Here is a 13,472-nt window from a genome sequence, read left to right as displayed (position 1 = left end):
AAACATCAGTGGTGAGGAAATGGTGGTCATCACCCAAAACTCCTGAGGAGAGCTTCCCTTATGGAGGGGGAAGGGCATTGCACACCTAGTTGAGGCCAGAAAAGGTGCGAGGACAGCATCCACCCCTTAACAGCTTTCCTGTACAGACGCCTGCTCAGCTCTGACTCAGAAGTCACTCCTGGCTTAGGCAGGACATATGAGAGGGGAACATGGGCTGACACTGCTTCCTGTTCAAAGAAGGGGTGCTTCGAAATAGCTGTTTCCTCCTGCAAAGATGTACTGAAAGCAGGTATTTTAGTCAGCCTTGGAAATATTCGGGTGACTCTTTACAGCGTCATATTCGGGTAGTTTCACTTAAATCAAATGCTGAAGGCATATACGGGGAATTAGCAGGTCACATTTAAAAGTACATTTCACTAACTATACCACAAAACCAAAATCCTACGAGAAGCTTAATCAAATGTCTGGAAAATAGAATAACTCATCGGTGTAATAATACCAATGCCAGGAAACTGCTTTTCAAAACTATCAATAACTTAAATTATCCTGTAAACATCTCCCGTGAGGCTCGCATCCGAGTGCTTAACTTTTGGGGAAAAGAGCAATGGACGTGAAAGGAAGAGCGTAAACCCCTGGGTTTTAAATTTCCCCAAAGCTATCTCCACCCCGGCTTAGAGGTTAGGAAAGATCTCTGATTACAGGTTTAGGAATCCCGCCGCCACCAACTCCAGTTCCCCTGGGCGGAGCCTCCTCCTGAGAATGACAGACGTCGACGAGGGGCGGGGCTAAAGGGAAAGGAGAAACTTCGCGCGGACTGGAACAGCCGGGGCGGGGCCTGGATGGCGGCCCGGCCGGCCCACTGGCGCTGCTTTCTCTCCGCCTTTCGGCCTGAGGACTGTAGGAAGTACGCGAGCCGCGGTTCAGCCCTGACGACCGAGCACGCATGCGCGAGAGCTGGGCGGCCCGCGCTGTGCGTGTGACGTCACGGATGCGCCTGTGTCAACTCTTCCTAGTTTTGTTAGTAGCGTGCGGGTGAGTGAATTCCTAGGGAGTGGGGTTAAAGTTTTGTTTTTTATTTTTTTTCTTTTTGTCCATGCGTGGGTACGTAGCGGGTCAGGCCTGAGTTGGAATTGTGAAGATGTTGATATGCTTAGATCAACAGTTGATGTAGTTACTGCGGAGAAACCCTCCTCGTTCGTGCGTTTAACATCTTACCCTGCCCTTTAGAGAGAGAAAATCCAATCCCTCTCTTCAGGGACGGTCAGGAGGTTTTGAGAAGTAAGCTCGAACCTGCAGCGCACAGTTTTAAGTTAACGTCAGTGTCATGATCGGATTCTACAATATACAGATTAACGTCATTTTGATGATTTGGATTATTTAGGGCCGGGGGAAGGAGACGACTGATATATCTTGGGACTAAAAGGCTTTTGATGCGCAGTTTGCCTAAGTAGCATTACAACAGTCAAGGAGAGTAAAACCAAAGCTCAAACTTTTCTGTCCCCCACCCCACCCCGAACATTTTTCAAAAGGACAGTGTTAAAGACTTTGATGGTGAAGTTTTCACAGGCCTTAAAACGGGCTTTTTGGAAGTATTATATATACAAACGCTAACTAGAAGATGGTTAATTTTAAATTGCTTAGAAGAGTGCCATGTATTGAAAAATAATCCGGCCTCCTCCCTCCCCCATCCGGAAATGATATTTAAAGGAAAGGAAAACCAAGTCAGACTTAAAGCAAATTATTAATTACGTTTTAGATAAAACACTAATCTTTTGTGTCTTCAGCAGCAAGCTGTCAACTCCCTGGCTGAAGCTGGTGATGCTGAACTGATATGCCACTTGAATTAATAAAAGAAGTCAGTGGGGTGCCCGAGGTTCAGCTGCTGAGTAAATTCCACGAAGTAGATTTCAGATTCCTACAGCTTGGTTGTGATTGTAGCAAGAAATATATCCAGGTAAGAATTTGCATGACTCATGTTTTTCTTTTTTTCTTAGAAGAATGCTAAAGAATGGTCTAGGCATTGGTTTTATCATTGTCATACATTTGAGATTTAATGTTTCAAAATATTATTCTTATTGCAATGTAAATAATCAGACTCTGTAAAAAAAAGTTTTATTTTCTAAAATGATTTGTTTATTATTTGAAAGGCAGCTTAACAGAGACAGATGGAGAGGTAGAGAGAGAGAGAGAGAGAGAGATCTTCCACCTGCTGGTTCAGCCTCAAATGGTGGCAACAGCTGGGGCTGGATCAGGCTGATGCTAAGAGCCAAGAACTTGGTGCTTGTCTCCCATGTGAATGGCAGAGAGCCAACTTCTTGGGCCATCTTCCCAGCCACATTTAGCAGGAAACTGTATTGGAACTAAAGTGGCTGGGACTCAACTTGGCACAGAAGATGCAGGCTCAGGAGTCATTTAGTCATTGTTGCAAACATTGGCTAAACCCACTACACCATAGTGCTGGCCCCTGTTTTTTTTTTTTTTTTTTTATTTTTTTTATTTTTTATTTTTGACAGGCAGAGTGGACAGTGAGAGAGAGAGACAGAGAGAGAAAGGTCTTCCTTTGCCGTTGGTTCACCCTCCAATGGCCGCCGCTGCAGCCGGCGCACCGCACTGATCCGATGGCAGGAGCCAGGATCCAGGTGCTTTTCCTGGTCTCCCATGGGGTGCAGGGCCCAAGCACCTGGGCCATCCTCCACTGCACTCCCTGGCCATAGCAGAGAGCTGGCCTGGAAGAGGGGCAACCGGGACAGAATCCGGCGCCCCAACCGGGACTAGAACCCGGTGTGCCGGCGCCGCAAGGTGGAGGATTAGCCTATTGAGCCACGGCGCCGGCTCGCCCCTGTTAATATAAAGTGTGTTCAGTGCAGAATGCATGGCCTAAGCCCAGGACACACAAGTCCATTCATTTTTAAGGAGTCTTGGGAAGTTTTCCAAAGTGTTCAGATTTTAGTCAGAATAAATGTATTAAGTAACAATAAATTTTCCTTTATCATGCTTCAATTTGGCTGGTAAAGCTAGGTTTAGGTAGGCAGAAGTGAATTTTTCAATTGTTGGAGATTACTGTTTTTGAAGCATGATTTGTTGCAAACATCTTCAGAGACAGAGTGTTGAAAAGAAGGCTACTGTTTAATTTTCAAGACATTTCTTGAATAGATATAAAAAGGAATGTATAGAAAAAGAACAAAAGAATGGCATAATGTTGTATCAGTTGACTAAAACAAAAACAGACTTTGATGCACATGATCCAAGTCCAATTGATTTGGTCTATGAGATGAATAGCTTTCTAGGTGACAGTCCACAGAAAGATTTCAGCAGTTTGCTCTGCAAACTTTTTTGGGGTACCTCTCATTATTCAGCATTTATTTGGTAAACAGATTTTGATTTATTCTTGATAAGATTCTGCAGTAAAAAGATGAATAAATATAGTCACTAGACTCAAGGTGATCACATTTTTGTTGAATTTGACCCATGACTGAATCTCTAATACAATTTAATAAGTATGATATTAGCATTGTGCTGTATGAACATGAGAGAGTTTTTGATTCAGACTTGTTAGAACAGGAAAGTTCAACTGGAACTTCCAGGATGACAGATTGTATATTCTCATCCTTTTGGGTAAAAGCAGTCCCAATGTGCCTTGTTTCTGAGTTTTCAGTGAGAATGATGTGCCATAGTCTTATCACTAGAACTTAATGAAGCACAAGCTTCAAGGCTTCTTCATTTGCATAAACCATTTTGGAACCCTGTTGGGGACTTTAGAAATGAATTTACATAGAAGTAAGATACTTTACACATAGATGTTTAAGGCTGCAATCTCTTCTATTTTGACCTCCCCTCCATCACATTTCCTCTCATCCAAAGTGGTATTGGAGCAGCCAACATTTTCTTTTTTGGAATCTAGCTAAGAGAAAGTTCACTTATGGAATAGATTTAGTTTTGGGTTAGTGAGGTATATTTATGTGGATTGTGATCAGTTCCATGTATAGGAATATCACTAATGCCCTTTGTATAGGAATGGTTTTCCAGAACACTCTTGCCTTTTGGGAAGTCTGGCAGAAAGTTATGGAGCCTGAAGTTGAATCAGGATTTGACTATACCCTGTTCCACATACTGTAGGACTTACATAATTAGTGGAGGAAAAACAAGTACTGAATCTTATGGAAGCTGAAGCTGATTTGAGAATTGTTATAAATCTTACAGTTATACGTGAAAAATCTTAAATAGAATTTTTGTCTCAAACTTGATAACAGTTTTCATGAGGTCACCAGTAATGAATGGTGAAGTTGAATACAATCATTGTAAATTGTCAGTAGCAAAAACCAAATGTTAATCAACCATAAGTTCTTTGGACTAATTAAGTTTTTTTTTTTTTTTTAATTCTAAATTTTCTCTGTTGGTTTTGAGCAATACCTGTTTTGTTATTTTCTTTAGGGGTTAGGTTAGTACTAACTATATGTCTTTCACTAATTAAAGTCATTTCAAAGCTCTTACATTACTTCCCAAGTGACACTTCTGATGTTCTGATTTATTCTTTCTGCTTAACAAACCTAAGAATCTTATAGCAATAAAATTCTGCTTACCCACTGTTTTGTTCTTTGAGCTGTTATATGTTTTATGTGTATTACAAACTCTACACTGTTATTTTTGTGTTAAACCGTGAAATTTTAAGGAAATAAAGAGAAGGAAGAACTATTGGCTGACATATTCACGGTTTCTGGACATTTTCGTTTTTACCTGTAGATCTGAGTTTCCATCGGTATAATTTCCCTTAATATTGAGAAATATTCTCTTGCATTTCTTGTTTTGATGTCTATTTAATTGGATATAGACTTCCACATTGATTTTTATTTGTTTTAGCATTTTAAAGGTATCATTACATTGCTTGTGGCTTTCATTGTTTTCTATGTAATGATACTGTTTTTTCTCTCTACCTGCTTTCTGTTTTGTGTTTTGTTTTTAGCAGTTGGATTGACATGTGCTTGGGTGTATTTTTTTCTTTGAATTTCTCCTTCTTGTGGGTAACAACTCCTTATAAACAGAAGTCAATGTTTTTCGTTAAATTTGGGAACTTACTGGCTAATATTTCTTGGAATATTTTTTCTGCCACATTACTCCTTTTCTTTCCAGATGTCAGTTCCATGTATGATCATTCGTGAGGATGTTTGATACTGTCCCACAGATCTTTGAGGACCTGTTTCTTTTTTCTCAGTTTTGTTCTGTTTTGTGTGTTTTGACAAAGGTGATTTTCAGATGGAATACTTTCTATGGATCTGACTTGAAGTTCACTGAATATCTTCTATGCATACCCAGTATGCAGTTATGCATATTCAGTGGATTTTTTTGTTGTTGTTGATGTTACTGTAAATTTTAGTTAAGGGCTAAGGAGAGAACAATATGGAAGAGGTGAGGTACTTTGTAAAGTGAGTTTGATAGACGGATAGAAGGCTACATTTAGTTTTACCCTTCTAATTAGTATTTTCCAAATAGACATTGATTTGTTATATATTTTCTTTTTCTATTATCCATTTCCCTAGGATTTTCTTTAATATGAAATAAGATTTTCTGAACTACAGTTGCTTTTTTTCTGCCTAATTGCATTTAACTTCTTAGCAAATACTCATTTTGGATTTGATTGATTGCTATGCAATTTCTTATATACGTGTATTTATAAATAAAGTTCTGTGAATAGAATTTTTTGACAGTTCTTTAATGATTATTCCTAAGCTGCTTCTAGTTTTAACATGTTTCTATTGTTTTGTGTGCTTGCTTTAGAAGCATTAAATATTAAGGCAGTGAATTTGTTTTTTCTCCTGATGAAGTAGTATGGTAAATGTATTTATTTTTGTTCATACCTATATTAATGGATTCAGTTTTCACATTTTGTTTGCATTACTTTAATAAATCTTTTCATGTTAGTATCCAATGTGCTTAAAACTAGGAAGTAGCTTTTACTTGTTTCTCATGGTTAGCAAATTGTTAGGTATAATGCTCATTTCAAAACATAAGTTTGATTTGCTTCTTATGTATCTTAATGAAGATCTCATTTTGTAACAGTTTGTATACCATATATCCTTTTCTAACCTTTAGATATTCTTATTTGTGTTTCTTAATTTTATTAAGTGCATTTTATGGCTAAATTCAGTATTTTTAGTGTGCAGTAGGGGTGGGAAAACTTCTTTCTGCCAAGGACCATTTGCATATTTATAATCATGTGTGGGCCCTACAAAATTTTCAACTTATAAATTAGCCTGCTATACATTTATTGATTTTTCAGTCCTACCTGCAGTTGTCTTGGTAGGACCAGACCAAATGATTTCACTGACCTTATATGGCATTAAAGCCAGACGTTTCTTACCTCTGGGGTACAATCTGTGAATTTTGACGGTTGTATAAAAACATATAACCATAATCATAATCAAATAATTTATCATCTTCCAAAATTTTATAGTCAGCTGCCACCCTCATGCTAACTACTCACAACAACTTAACTAATTTTCCGATAGCATATTGCTTTTCAGGAATACCTGGCAGATGGAATCATACAATGTGTCCCCTTTTGAGTCTGCCTCCTTTGACTTAGCATGATGCATTTGAGGTTTTTTTGAGGATGTGTTTATTAGTAGTATTCCTTCCTATTGGTGACAAGAATTTTATCATGGCCTCTTTGTGCACACCTTAATGTAGGAGTCTTTCCAGTTTGAGTGTGTGTGTGTGTGTGTGAGAGAGAGAGAGAGAGATGGTGAGTAAATCACTGTAAATTTCTTTCTACAAATTTTTTTCTTTTTTCTTCTATCTACAGATTTTTATGTGAACATAGATTTTTCTTTTATTTTGTCGCTCCCCGTCTTCGTGGAGGAACGACACAGGACCCTGCGCTGTTCTTTCGTCTGGTCGGCCGTCCCCGGGTTTGCTGCTAGTTCTTCCCGGGTTGGCTACCGACCCTTCCACCTCCGCGGGGGAGCGGCACACCGCCGGCCGGCTCTCTCGGGGGCTGCACAGGTGTTCCTCAGGTGTTCCCCCTAGATGTTCCTGGTGCATGTTGTCTCTCTCCACCTTTATAGTCCTCTTCCACCAATCCCAACTCTGCTGCCCACACGCCGAGCACGCTGCTCTCCTCCAATCAGGAGCAGGTCCTACAGTTTATTGGTTGAACTGGAGGCAGCTGTGTAGAAGTTGTTTACTCCTCTCCCAGCGCCATATTGTGGGAGAGCAGATGCATAGAATAAGTCTTAATTCCTTTAACTTAGCCTAGTCCCAGTTGCTCCCCACATATTTGGTTAAATGTCAAATAAGCAATTAGTTTCTAGACAACAGTGTATAGTGTAGCTGCTAGATTGATCTCCACCTTAGTAGATTCAGCTATAAGAGGTTCAAATAGGTTTATATAGCTTAATATTGCCGTTATATAAGTTTATATCATAGGTTTTTTTTTTTTTTTTTTTGACAGGCAGAGTTAGTGAGAGAGAGAAAGACAAAGAGAAAGGTCTTCCTTCTGTTGGTTCACCCCCCAAGTGGCTGCTACAGCTGGTGCGTTGCGGCTGGCATGCTGTGCCGATCCGAAGCCAAGAGCCAGGTGCTTCCTCCTGGTTTCCCATCTGGGTGCAGGGCCCAAGCACTTGGGCCATCCTCCACTGCACTCCCGGGACACAGCAGAGAGCTGGACTGGAAGAGGAGCAACCAGAACAGAATCCGGTGTCCCAATTGGGACTGGAACCCCAGGGTACTGGCGCCGCAGGCGGAGGATTAGCCTAGTGAGCCGTGGCGCCGGCCTGTATCATAGTTTAATACATACATTATAGGCAATAACTTATTTATTGCTTAATATCACAAACAACATGAACTTAGTATTTGCATTGCTTCTCCTTTCTTTTCCATGTCCCATGGAGACAGTCCCAAGTGCATACTGTATACCAAGGGTTTCTGTCACAGCTGTGGGGCACTAAACTTAGAACTACCCTAATTTTTGAAATGAGTGTGTAAGTTTTTCTAGGGTTGCCATGACAAAACACTACAAACTAGGTTCCTTAAACATTTTTTTTCTCTTAAGTTCTGGAAACTAGAAAATCAAGATCAAGGTGTCAGCAGGTCTGGATTCTTCTGAGGCCTTTCTGCTTGACTCTGCAATCATGAGCCCCTGTCATGTCCTCTGCCTCTTGTAAGGAGTAGTGTGAGGGCCCACACTACTGGCCTCTTTTTTTTTTTTTTTTTTTTAACATACTTACTTCTTTAAAGGCCCTATGGCCAAATATAGTATGATTCTGAGATATTGTGGTTGGAACTAAAGTTAATTGTTGTATCTGAGCCAGTGCAAGCAGAGGCGCGCTACACGTTGATAAAAATTTGAGGGTCCTTTACTGCCAGAGGTGGAGAGCGGGCTCATGCCTTGAAGAACTTTCCACCTAGAAGCTCAGAGCAACAGTGTTTATAAAAGCAAAAACCCCAAGGAGGGGAGGTGGAATACATGGTTGTTAGGATTGGGGGAGGGAGGGAATACATGGGTACTAGGGTCAAGTTGATCCAAGGCCTATGTGAAACCAGTATCAATTACAATCTTGACAACAGACAAATTGCTATCATAACATTAACCCATATGCAGCCTGTTTTAGGCTTGGGTGAGCATACTGCGGACTTTCTGTGCTCTGCAAGTGGAATGCAGTGTACTGTTATTGTATGAGTTTTAGACCATAGTCTCACAGTGGGGTGTGCTTTCACAAGACGGAGTCTTCATGCTCTAAAGTGGAGGCCCTACAGTCAAGGTGTTTCTTCATAATGAATTTTAGAGGAACACAGTTCAGCCTGTAACAGTGGGGTGTTACAGTTTTAGTATCCATATTAATTCATTTTTTTTAAATAATTATTTTATTTATTTGAAAGAGTTACAGAGAGAGGTAGAGCCAGAGAGAGAGGTCTTGCATCCTCTGGTTCACTCCCCAGATGGCCACAATAGCTGGAGCTGCGCCGATCTGAAACCAGGAGTGAAGAGCTTCTTCTGGGTCTCCTATGTGGGTGCAGGGGCCCAAGGACTTGAGCCATCCTCTATTGCCTTCCCAGGCCATAGCAGAGAGCTGGATTGGAAGAGGAGTAGCTGGGACTAGAGCTGGTGCCCATGTGGGATGCCAGCACTTCAGGCCAGGGCTTGAACACACTGTTCCACAGTGCCGGCCCCCATATTAATTCATTTTCATCCTGAAAACAAGCATTTCTTTTTTTAAAAGATTTATTTATTTATTTTAAAGATTTATTTATTTATTTGAAAGTCAGAGTTACGCAGAGAGAGAGGTCTTCTGTTATCCACTGGTTTACTCCCCAGTTGGCCGCTGAACAGTCAGAGCTGTGCTGATCTGAAGCCAGGAGCCAAGAGCTTCTTCTGAGTCTCCCACAAGGGTGCAGGGACCAAAGGACTTGGGCCATCTTCTATTGCTTTCCCAGGCCATAGCAGAGAGCTGGATTGAAAGTAGAGCAGCTGGGATTCGAACCGGTGCCCATATGGGTTACTGGCACTGCAGTGGTGGCTTTACCTGCTAAGCCACAGCACCAGCCCCTATTTATTTATTTGCATGCCTTTCATAAATACAACCTTAGGACATACTAATTTTTCCCACGTACGTACCCTCCTACCCAAGTGGAGGCAGACTTATTCTCAGAAATCACTGCATTTCAGCTTATCTCTGCAATTCCTCCTCACCTATCCTCTCCATTCAGGATGATGCACGGAAGGCCGCATGTTTCCCTGCATGTGAAAATGGATGTCTTGCACAGCAGGAAATGAGCCCAAAATGATGAACTTGAGAGTTACAGCACAGTTCTCCAGCTTGACCCATCACTTCTGAGGGAAGGAAAAAACCTCATCTCTAATACAAACATGTCATTTAGGATATAAATGGCTCTTGTTTTTATCTCCTATTGAATTGTAAACACATAACTCTGGGGATATGAATCACTCTGGAAGTCTCAATGTTCAGTTACCTTTTTTATTTTTATATTTTAAAAGATTTATTTGAAAGTCAGAATTACACACACACACACACACACACACACACACACGCAGATATCTTCCATCTACTGATTCACTCCCACAAAAAGTCACAATGGCCAGCGCTGGGCCAGATCAAAGCCAGGAGCCAGAAGCTTTTTCCAAGTCCCCTATGTGGGTGGCAGGGGCCTAAAGTACTTGAACCTTCTGCTTTTCCCAGGCCATTAGCAGGGAGCTAAATAGGAAGTAGAGCAGCTGGGACTAGAACGGGCACCCATTTGGGATGGCAGTATCGCAGGTAGTGTCGCTCCCCGTCTTCGCGGAGGAACGACACAGGACCCTGCGTTGTTCTGTCTGCTCGGCCCTCCCAGGGTTTGCTGCTGGTTCTTCCCGGGTTGGCTACCGACCCTTCCACCTCCGTGGAAGGGCGGTTCCCCCTGCCACATTCCCCACTTCCGTGGGGGAGCGGCACACCGCTGGCCGGCTCTCTCGGGGACTGCACAGGTGTTCCCTCAGATGTTCCTGGTGCATGTTGTCTCTCTCCTCCTTTATAGTCCTCTTCCGCCAATCCCAACTCTGCTACCCACATGCCGAGTATGCTGCTCTCCTCCAATCAGGAGCAGGTCCTACAGTTTATTGGTTGAACTGGAGGCAGCTGCGTAGAAGCTGTTTCCTCCTCTCCCAGCGCCATATTGTGGGAGAGCAGATGCATAGAATAAGTCTTAATTCCAGTAACTTAGTCTAGTCCGAGTTGCTCCCCACAGGTAGCAACTTTACCCACTTGCCACAACACTGGCCCCAGTTCAGTTACCTTTTGTAAGGAAAGAGGAGACAGAACACAAACTCAAAGCCAGACCAGGTTTATTCAGAGAATAAGACTAGGAGGGGCCCACTCCCAGGTTAACGCACCATGGCAGAGAGTTAGCAACAAACACACAGGGGAGAGAGGGAACCTTCTATTACAAACTAGTGACTTATATAGCACTGTGTAAATTGGGAAGGGCATAGGAGTCTGGGCTAAACCTGGGCTGCCAAGAGAGCTGGAAGACCTTGGGGTGGAGTGGCTTGGGAGGGATTGGAAAGCTTAGGCTGATGGCTGCATTCTTCAGATAGTGGTGTGTCCTACAGTTGAATCAGGGCAGGGCTGGTCAGGGCAGGGTGGGGCTGAGCTAGAAGGGCTGGGCTGGGCTGAGCCAGCTGAAGGAGATTGCTGGGAAATTCTGGGGCCGGCTTGCTATCGTGCAGGTGAGAGACCAAAATGGATGGAAGGCTTTGGCCCTTGCTCTGTCACGTTTTAATTTCCAAAGCTTGTTCTTTAACTCAAGCTCCATTTTTCTTTTCTCACTTTAGCTAAGGCAAGGACACATTTCAAACTGCCCTTTTTTTTTTTTTTTTTTTTTTTTTTTGGACAGGCAAAGTGGACAGTGAGAGAGAGACAGAGAGAAAGGTCTTCCTTTTGCCGTTGGTTCACCCTCCAATGGCTGCCGTGGCCAGCACGCTGCAGCCGGCGCACCACGCTGATCCGATGGCAGGAGCCAGGTACTTATCCTGGTCTCCCATGGGATGCAGGGCCCAAGGACATGGGCCATCCTCCACTGCACTCCCTGGCCGCAGCAGAGAGCTGGCCTGGAAGAGGGGTAACCGGGACAGAATCCGGCGCCCCGACCGGGACTAGAACCCGGTGTGCCGGCACCGCAAGGTGCCTCAACTGCCGGCCTCAAACTGCTTTTCTAATGGGATAGCTCCCGTTACAGGTAAAACTGTTGAGACAATATGTAACTGAGGGCTTCAGTATCAACCAAAGGTGTTCTGTTCTCTTCTTGAATGTTTCTTGTTAACTACCCCTGGGTGCATATTACAGTATTGTTGTGGTTAATTTCTGCATTTTATCCAAGAAGCACAATCTTAAGGGCCACACTTTCCACACCTGAAGGCAGGGTTTATAATTGTTCGGGGAGTGAACATACATGAATCACATAGGTTAATTAGGGATCCTGGGTTAACAGGGTCTCTTGTCTCTTCTTTTATGCCCTTATGGCCCCTGTTCACTCCCTCTAATTCAGTTTGATGTAGGACAGCTTAGATAATTTTAAGTTCATGAACCAGAAGCCACATCTCCTTTGCCATGTTCACCTACCTGTCAATCAGCAGACCCCCCCTCCCCAGGAAGTACTTTCTCTTCCCCTGGGACGTGGGGGTGGGACCACATAAACACATCCGTTTTTCTAAGTGCATAAAAGGCTAGGAAGAGTAGACTTGTTCTCTCTCCTCTACATGGACTCAGGAGGAGCAGAGCAGGGTATGTAAATTACCTTTCTTTGATCCTATTCTCCCTTAATAAAGCCCTAATGGGTCTGTGTATTTTTCTCACTTTGTAAATAAAGTTTATCACAGTGCATGCCATGTTTGGGCCTGTATTTAGAATTTTCTAAATAAAAGACAGGAACCTGGAAAAATTAATTTAGGCCCTAAACCTAACCCATAACAAGCTTAGTCTTTGTTTTCAAAAAGGTGGTCTGAGGGGAGTTGGTTAAATCTGCTGCTTGATCAGTTCATTCGCCCTAGTTGTGGAGGGCATGGGGGAGATATTCTGCATGGAAGGTGCAGGAGTGAGAGCCCTCAGGTAGGGGGTGATATGTAGTCTCAGTTTACTTTCAAAGCCTCAGCAGTTTGTGAGAGCAGTGTCAGTGAGTTTTGCTTTAGGGTAGTAGAAACCTTCTGGAGTAGTTCTGGAAGACAGAGTTCATTTGTACTTCCACTCTCCTGTGCCTCCTGAAGTCTAAGGAGTTCCCTTTCCAAGTTCTGGAATTCCTTTTTCAGGTGCTGGAGTTCTCTCTAGGTGCCTAAGTGTTTTGTTCCTTTTCTATTGTTATTAAACCACAATGTCTTATTCCAGTAAATATAGCTGCTTCTGTTTCTGGTCATTCTCTTCTTTTGCTCAGGTTTTTTAATTGAATCACGCACTAAAGAACAAAATACACCTGCTTTGCATTTAATTAATCTCATTTAACTTTATTGTGGGTCTTTAGATAGTTTGGTGCTCTGCAGTGTATTTTTTCTTGCCTTTTTTATATGCTGCTTAATATGTTATTGAAAGTCATACTTCTAGAGTAGGACAGTGAAACTGGGATAAATAGTTTTTATTCCTGGAAATGTGCAGGCCTTTTTTTTATGTTAGCACTTTAGTGTGGTACCTTGGGTGAATCTAATCAGGAGTAGGCCTGGGTATGAAATCTGTTAGGTAGTTTCTTAAATGCACTATAGGCTTGAACTTCCTCTAGAGCAACTTTGTCAGTAGATTGGAGACTGTGCTGGAAGATTTTATTCATTGTCTTCTCTATCCTCAGTTTTACATCTTTTCCTTGTGCTTTGCCTCTTGTAAGGTCTGTGTTCTGTTATTTTTTATTCGGTGCTATTAGCTTTTGATTAAGCCTCTCTCTGAAAGCAGTGGGGTCTTCTCAGTGATCTTGCCCTGATCCCAGCTGTAAGTCCTAGCCTT

The 13,472-nt window shown here is 42.4% G+C and overlaps 1 protein-coding gene across 33 annotated transcripts in view; it reads left to right on the top strand.

The window, feature by feature from the left end:
* The first annotated feature begins 776 nt into the window (after nt 1–776).
* POT1 (protection of telomeres 1) overlaps nt 777–13,472 on the top strand; it is a 131,926-nt gene continuing 119,230 nt past the window's right edge. For 6 of the 33 annotated variants that reach the window (XR_016231779.1, XR_016231778.1, XM_070071275.2 and 3 more), the window contains exons 1-2: nt 777–1,032; nt 1,788–1,954. Coding sequence is in view for 3 of the 33 variants with exons in the window: in XM_089329509.1 (XP_089185635.1) it covers nt 12,248–12,272 (25 nt within the window). In the remaining 30 variants the exon portion in view is untranslated. Of the gene's footprint in view, nt 1,033–1,784; nt 1,955–7,447; nt 7,574–11,108; nt 11,219–11,624; nt 11,728–12,120; nt 12,273–12,494; nt 12,597–13,284; nt 13,357–13,472 lie in introns of those variants that run through there. The other 27 variants (XR_016231780.1, XM_070071281.2, XM_070071279.2 and 24 more) reach the window with 14 other exon arrangements.

Source organism: Oryctolagus cuniculus, chromosome 3 (assembly GCF_051225735.1).
Source record: "Oryctolagus cuniculus isolate XC-2025 breed Fujian yellow rabbit chromosome 3, ASM5122573v1, whole genome shotgun sequence".
NCBI lineage: Eukaryota > Metazoa > Chordata > Mammalia > Lagomorpha > Leporidae > Oryctolagus > Oryctolagus cuniculus.
The sequence above is the reverse complement of the archived record's forward strand: the minus strand, read 5'-3'. Positions and strand labels throughout refer to the sequence as shown.